Source organism: Bufo bufo, chromosome 2 (assembly GCF_905171765.1).
Source record: "Bufo bufo chromosome 2, aBufBuf1.1, whole genome shotgun sequence".
Classification (NCBI taxonomy): Eukaryota; Metazoa; Chordata; class Amphibia; order Anura; family Bufonidae; genus Bufo; species Bufo bufo.
Genome location: NC_053390.1, coordinates 657,964,658 through 657,972,794, shown reverse-complemented (window position 1 = coordinate 657,972,794; position 8,137 = coordinate 657,964,658). Strand labels below are relative to the sequence as shown.

Genomic DNA, 8,137 nt, shown 5'->3' with positions numbered 1-8,137 from the left:
CAAATTGCACCTACCAAATAGGATATAAATGGATGTGTCAGGGTTACACAGTGGCTTGTGTCAACTAGTCTTAGCTAATAATCACAGGAGAAGTACAAGCTAACAACCTGACCACTCAACCCATGGATTCTGCATAGAATGTCTCCTCAAATATACTGATGGACTGGATAGGGCATGGAAAACTGGCACAAATGGCTGTCTCATAATGGGAACAATTTAGGCTCAACCCTCCGAATGGTACAAGGACAACCTCAGGCATTTCTGGCTGGGGTGATCCTACTCATTCTTTTAAACATTCAACTTTCTAATGTCATCTGCAAATAAATGAAAACGCAAGGCTTAATGTCAGTAAAAAAGGGAAAAAAAGGATTTATTATCCATATAAAAAGTGCCAAAATATTCACCAACATCATACTCTATTCCAACACCTTGCTCATTCTAGTGACCAAAAACAGCCAGTAACACTAATCACATTTTCTGCCATCGGTATCCGGCTCACATGTTCCCACAGTAACCAGAGTCTCTGGAGACTGGAAAAGTTTGATTCCGGTTAGCAGTTGTCCAAATGTCCAGATTCATGTATGCATGAAAGGGGTTAAACCTTGAAGAGTATTCTTGCTTGCACAACATTGAATGAGTCCCAATGTGCTCGGAATGGGGAGGAGAGTCACTCACAGGGCAGTACCCATCAAACACATCATTCTGGGGAGCCCAGATCGATCCAAACAGTCCTGACATGGGAGATAAACTTCTGGTGCTGGAGAGGTAAGGCTGAAATGTAGAATATAATCGTCAGAACATAAATGGTGGTACAACACTCAACATACTGTATTGTTGTGATCTCAATTTGCCTTTCAAGCAACAACTTTTGAAAAGTGGGTTATATAACACCTTCTTACATTTTCTATCACGGTAAAATAACCTAGTGGCTCAGCAATTCGTACCATTGTGTTACACTCCTGGGATCTTGATTCTATCTTCATGCATGTTCTTACTATACTTTCATAGAGCCCTCACTCCTTGTTTTAATCATTGACTTATTTGTTACAATGTAAGGTATGATTTTGTTTGTACATCAACCCCCTGATTGTAAAGTGCTACGGAATAAGTCGGCACTATATAAAGGTTATTATTCAATCCATAACGTCCATCCATTCTGTTCTAGACATAAACCTGAGCATCCAATGGATAATTCATCAATAATTTACTTACAGAATTGCTGACATAGTTGGTTGGTTCCCAGGAGTTTGGCATAGGAGGACCTGGGGGAGGGGGTGCTGGTGGTGGAGCCGGAGGGTTCAAGTTCCAAGTAGACTGACACTGGTCAATAAAAGCTGGATTTTGTACATCAGGACATGAAAAACTATTGTGAAAGTTCATGTTTTCTGCAGAATTAAAAAGTACAGGAAGCATTAAATATAGCAATTATCAAAAATCCGTTAAATTAAAACAGGATTTCCAGGCTACAGATATTGATGACCTAATCTTAGCACAGCTCGGCAAGATCAGATCAGTGGTTACTCAAAACCTCCACGGATCAGCTGTTCGTTGCAGCCAGTTTTGCAGAAACGAACACCGAGGACAGAGGGGAATCAGACTGCTCCATTCTCTGTGTAATAGCCATGCTCAGTTACTGCAGCTCAGCTCCCATTCACATAAATGGGAGCTAAGCTGCAGTACCCCAACACGGCCACTACACAGAACGAAGCAGCCATGTGCTTACCGCCCATTCTCTGTTATTTCCGGCAGTGCTAGCTGCCGTGAACAACTGATTGCTGAGGGTGCAGGGTGTCAAACCACCACCAATCTGATATTGGTGACATATCCTAAGGATAGGCCATCAATATCTTTGGTCTGATGGTAGGCGGTTGTAAAGGAGCTGCTAGTGGTGTCTGAACTACCAATTCCCTGAAATAGGGAGCAGTAGTGATGGTTGAGTGACACTGCTCCTTCATAGGTTTTCCTTGCACAGCGATAGACGTGCTATGTTGCAGTTCTGTGTACTGCGCATGTGCCCACTCACTATCATGCTGCCCTAGGCAATTTATAATGCTTATGCCAATAGAACAGCACAATATATATATATATATATATTTTTTTTTTCCACCTGTGTTATTTTGTAGCCATTCGATGATCCATCTAATCGGAGGTCCTGAAAAGGGACCCCCCCCAGAGAGCATTTGAAAATTAGGTTCCTAAAGCCCCCTTTCAATACAAGTACATAAAGACCAATAGTCTGTTTTGCTACCAATTTAAGGTGAAAACTTGATTATTCTAATAAAATGAATGTGGAAATTGAAAACCATCTGTGAATTGTTAGCAGTAAGACACTTGATGCAAGCTTTGTTCAGTTTCCTCAAAATAGAGGAAGACTTCAGTTTCATTTCTCTATTCCAGCTCACTTTTCAATGTACAGATTATTCCATGTAAATTGGTTATGAAATAAGCAGTTCCGGTGGTATTAGTATTTGCATGCTATAAAGACAGCTATGCCATCACCGTTGTTTCACATATGAATAGACGCATAAAACGTGGGTTACTGCAGCAATCATATGTATAGATAGATGTAAGATAAGATTATTACATTGTGTATTCACTGTAATGTCATCCTTACCTTCAGGGTAAGAGTTAAAGTCATTTAACTCCAAAGAGCTGTAAATGCCAGAAAACTGTCCGTCACATGTTGAATTCCAATTCATGTAGCTAGAATAAAAAGGATGCAAAATTACTACAGCGGGTAGTCCACACTATGGAGGATGATCTATTTGAAGTATAGGTGCGCCTCTGAACAGGTTTATGATTTTCTTCTATAAAATACATAAAAACTCCAGTGACTCAAAGGAGAACTGTCAGCTTTACATAGCGGTTGTCCAATTTATTTTATTGATGTCCTATCCTCAGGAAAGGTCATCAATATCCGATGTGTCAGACCCCCGCCGATCAGCTGAAGAGAAGGCCACACGCTGTGTCAGTAGTGAGCAGGTATAATTATAAGCCATCCCATTCACTTCAAAGGGACGGCTCGTTCCTATTCCAGTGGAAGGAGCCGTCCCATTGAAGTGAATGGGACAGCTTAGGTGTACTTACACCTGTTCACCACTGCGGTTGAGACTGTGAGCAGACAAACACTGAAGAGAAGGCAGAGCTGGCACGGCGCGCGGCCTTCTCTTCAACCAGCTAATCGGCAGGATAGTACATCAATAAAAATAACTTGTACAACTACTTTGCGGGCAGAATATTATAGCTACAAATGCATACTGCTAGTAGCCAGAACAGCACAGAGATGTTCTGCTGTTTCGCTCCTAGCAGCACAACATTTTTTGTCTCTTTCTGGCTACCAGCAGTATGGGCCTGTAGTTGTAGTATGCTGCTCTGACATAGGGCAGCATATTAAGCTGACAGAGCCACTTTAACCCCTTGAAGGGTTTATGCCATGATTGAAGTAAAAAATGAAAACGAGACATAATATAGTACATGACAATACCTTTGTAACAAAGCTAGAACCAGCCCTGTACCACACATGGATCCATAGATTTCCATATCATTGCTCCAGCTGTTCTGCTAGATTATGTTCAGCCTGGCAGCTCAGGGGCGTGTCCTTTCTGCTGCAGCTCTCTCCCTGTAACTACCACAGTTTCTAACAAAACCTATGGCTGGTGGGAGTTGAAAATTGAAAGGGAACCTGTCATCAACTTTATGCTGACATCACTGAGGGCAACATAAATTAGTGACAGAAATGCAGATTTCAGCGGTGTGTCACTCATGAGCTAAAAGTAAGTGGTTGCCGAGAACCAACATCATAATCATTGCAGCACAGGCCTTGAAAAGAGTCAAATCTACCTGAGAAGAGTCATGGTTATTATAATCTCCTGCTCTCTCACCCATCTGCTGATGATTGGCAGTTCTCTCCTAGAGAGAAAGGGAGAAAACTAGGTAGAAGACTGTCAGTCATCAGCAGGTGGGCAGCAGAGCAGGAATTCATGAATAACCAGGACTCTTCTCAGGTGGCCGGGACTCTTTTCCAGGCCCAGTCTGCAATAATTGTGATGTTGGTTCCCGGGAACCACTTACTTTTAATTTATAAATGACAGACCACTGAAATCAACCTACCGGTCTCTACTTTATTCTGCTGTTAGTATGGGCAGCAGAAAGTTGATGACAGGTTCCCTTTAAGCACTTTTGACCAGCTCAGTGAGACGGACAAAAATAAAATAAGGAAAAGAACCAATCAGCAGATGGCGCTATACTTATATATATATATATATATATTATTGAATAGCTTACTGGCTACACTAAATTTTTAACTGCATGCAAATACAAAAGTATTCAGATCCAGGTGCTTGTCTGAAAAATGTAGAATGTGTTTCCTGACAAAATCCCTTTAAAGGAGTTTTTCAAGGCTACTAATATTGATGACCTATTCTCAGGGTAGGTCATCAATATCTGATTGGTGGGGTCCAACACCCACTCCCACCCACTGATCACCTGGTCCTTGCAGCTGCTGGAACTAGCATTTTGGAAATTAGCCAGATTCCCAGCTCTGTTCAAAGTGTAGTGGCCATGCCAGGGTACTGCAGCTCGGCTCCCATACACTAGAATGGGAATTGCACGGCCACTACACTTTGAACAGGGGTGTGCTTACAGCTCAGTTCAAAGTGCTGGCTCCAGTGCCTGCAGGGGGCCTGATTGGTGGGGGCCACCAGTCAGATATTGATGACACCACAATTAAAATGTAATAGCATGTCAATTGGTGGGAAAGGGGTTAATTGTAATTTGTGCTTCTCATACAGATCCGGAGTTACAGCTTCTATTATAATCCTAGAGCTGCATTCATAATTCTGCTGGTTATCAGAGCTCATCGACAAGACCGTAGACAAACCCATAAGAGCGTGGCGGAGCTCACATATTGCAGTGTTCGGCAGGCTAGAAGAGTAGGCATTTCCACAGCAGATTACTACACATATAAACGGTCCACAATGCTCTGCTATGATACATATAACTATACCTGAACAGACCTGCACATTTACACAGACAGAGAACACAATACAGACCTATTTTGCACGGGTGGAGGATCCTGTGTCATACATGGCATTGGGTTCTCAAGGTTATAGTTGAGATCGTTGGTTAGACACATGGGCTGTGCAGACCATACATCGTCCTGGGGGTACAAACCTGTGGAAACATTGACATGGCAGTATGAATGTCCTGGCCTCTAAACAAAGCTGAAATATTCAACTATTTCAGGCACTCCCGATGCAGCAGGACTCACATTTTCTTCTTCTTTTTTTAAACAAAGAGACGGTGTGGTTTGTAAAATGTACATTTTGTAAGGCTACTTTCACACTGGCGTTTCTGGGTCCGCTTGTGCGATCCGTTTCAGGGCTCTCACAAGCGGCCCAAAACGGATCAGTTCAGCTCCGAAGTATTCTGAATGGATAAGGATCTGTTCAGAATGCATCAGTTTGGCTCCGTTGCGCCTCCATTCTGCTCTGCTTGCAGCGTTTTTTTTTAAAGAATAATGCAAACGGATCCGTTCTGAACGGATACAAGCCTTTGCATTATCGGTGCGGATCCGTCTGTGCAGATACAAGACGGATCCGCACCGAACGCAGGTGTGAAAGTAGCCTAAGAAGCTTGCATGTTTGTGACATTTTGTGAACTGTTGAAATAAACGTTTTCCCACTTAACCTCCTCCCCACCTTGAGATTTTCAGTTTTTGCATTTTTGTTTTTTACTTCCTGCCATAACGGTTTTTATTTTTCCATTCAGATAGCTGTATGAGAGCTCATTTTTTGTGGGACACGTTGATTTTTCTAGTGGAAACATGTAATATTGCCTACGATGTGGTGGGAAGCTAAAATAAATTCCAAATTAGATGGAATTGGGAAAAAAGGCAATTCTGCCATAGTTTTATGGGTTTCATTTTTAAAGACTTGCCTATGCAGTAAAACTCACAAGTTACCTTAATTTCCTGGGTCAGTTCAATTACGGTAATAGTTTTTCTTGTGATTTAATAGGTTAAAAAAAATAACTTTGGAAAAAATATTTTTTTCTTTGCATCTCCATATTTTGACTTACTGTAAATAACTTTTTTATAGTTACGTCTACGGAGCTGTCTGGGAGGTAATTTTTTGTGGGGAGATGTGTATTACTGCTACCATTTTGGGGTGTGTAAGACTTCTGATCACTTTTTATTAAATTTTTTAGGCAGATGAAGCGAATCAGGGATTTTGATATCTTACCGTAAGCCATTTGGCCATTTCAAGAAACGGAAATGCTAATGATTATTTTTTTTATTGTTTTTTTTTTTGGGGAAAGGTGGATGATTTCAATTTTTATGTATCTTTTAAAATGGATATTAACCCTTAGGGAACTTGAACGTGTGATTGTCTGATCACTTTACCCATAGACTGCAATGATTTAACTTTGCAGCCTATGGAAGATTCACTATGTGCCTTTTGAGGGCTCTATACAAACATCATTGTGGCAGGCCTTGGATCCTTCAGAAGGCCCAAGGTTGCTATAGCAACAGAATAACTCCCTCGATCTCTGCTCAGGAGAGCCTTTCAAGTGCTGCGCTACAGGAGTTTTACTACTTACAGCCCATGGTCGCAACTGACCATGGCATCTGGCGGGTTAAATGTCCATGATCGGCGTTATCACAGACACTGCCTTTGGGTGTCTACTGTGTAAAACAGCAGAAACCCGACTGCTATGGTGCCCCCTCAGCTCCTGAGTGAGCGCCATCTTTAAGGACTCGACTTTACATGTACGGCCTAACATAAGAACTTCTTTATCATAAATATACGAGATGCAATGTAAGCAAGTCCAGAACTAAAGTACTGTACTTGAATAGTAAAATTCAATTTTTTACTGTATTCTAACCATGGAATGGTCATGAAAGCTACTGAAAAGAGTCACTGCTGTCAACTGAATATCTAAAAATGTTATTTATTACATCCTGTGGCCTGTATATGAGACAGATCTGCTTTAAAGGCGTCTATGTCTACATATCAAGAGAAGAAGTCCAATCATGAAGGACTTAACAGCTAGCTCTAGACTACACTTGGGCACAGAGCTACAGTACGTAGTCACAATCTCCAATCTCAACGAACAGGTTGCATAGACAAAAGTGGTGACGTTTCTGGGGGAGAATTCTTCACAATCCTTTAAGAAAATCTTAGAACTATTATACAAATCATATTAAGTAACCTGCAAAGTACAACAGATTTACCTTTGCTTTTATCAGCCTCTGGCACCTCGGGATAAGGAGACGATAAAATGTCGGGGTAGTGAGACAAGGAGTTTATATCGGAACTAGAAACAAAAGGATAAAAAAATGTTATAGGATCTAGCACATACATATGTGTACATGTTAGAAAGCTTCACAAGGTCCTAGAACCTAACAATGTCCCCCAAAAAGCATGTCAATTATGGTAATGGTGTCCTGCACCTCTCAGGCGCCAATGTATATTTTAAGTAGCAATTCACCTCTCGCAAATATCATTCTAAGTAACGACTAAGTTCAATTGTGGTTTCAGAAATGAGTCTAAACTAGCAGTTTCCATTATCATCAAAATGTGAAGGTTGTATGAACCCTGCTACAGGTAAAATCACCTTTAAAATATTATAGTCCTCTAGGCTTTGAGGGTGATACAATATTTAACTAGCCATGTCGGCAATATCCATACATAATCCAGTGCTCATTAAAGAAACGTAATCTAGACACCCAAGATAACACCTAGGTTCCCAAAAGTATTGTTCGTTTACACAGAAGCTGCACGACTATATAATTCACACATGGAGCCAGTCTTTAATGTATTAACTCTGATGCTAACGTCAAACCTTCTCAGACCCATGGGTTAATTAATGAAGCTGGCTCCTCTAAGAAAAGTTGCCTGGGAGATCTGTGCTCAATGGTATTCGGAAGTATGCAGGCAATGTGCCAATACAAACAAGTCCACTAGACTCATATTACCAGTCTTCATAAACAAGTTACTTGAAAGGATGGCCTTTACAGGTGGAAAGCCTATACTACTGAAATGTTGTGCTCGAGTTCACTTGATTGCATAGCAGGTTACAGTAGACTGGGCTCATTTTATCTACCTTCCAGCCGCATCACTAGATCTAGGACCGT

At 41.2% G+C, this 8,137-nt stretch overlaps 1 protein-coding gene across 2 annotated transcripts in view; it reads right to left on the bottom strand.

Annotated features, from left to right (window-relative positions):
• Positions 1 to 339: 339 nt before the first annotated feature.
• The window catches only part of TMEM131L (transmembrane 131 like), a 149,463-nt gene continuing 141,665 nt past the window's right edge, over positions 340 to 8,137 (bottom strand). For both annotated transcript variants that reach the window (XM_040418559.1, XM_040418558.1), the window contains exons 31-35: positions 7,235 to 7,317; positions 5,052 to 5,172; positions 2,615 to 2,703; positions 1,213 to 1,385; positions 340 to 771 (exon numbers count right to left, since the gene is read on the bottom strand). In XM_040418559.1, coding sequence (XP_040274493.1) covers positions 496 to 771; positions 1,213 to 1,385; positions 2,615 to 2,703; positions 5,052 to 5,172; positions 7,235 to 7,317 — 742 coding nt within the window. In that variant the 3' untranslated portion in view covers positions 340 to 495. The remainder of the gene's footprint in view (positions 772 to 1,212; positions 1,386 to 2,614; positions 2,704 to 5,051; positions 5,173 to 7,234; positions 7,318 to 8,137) is intronic.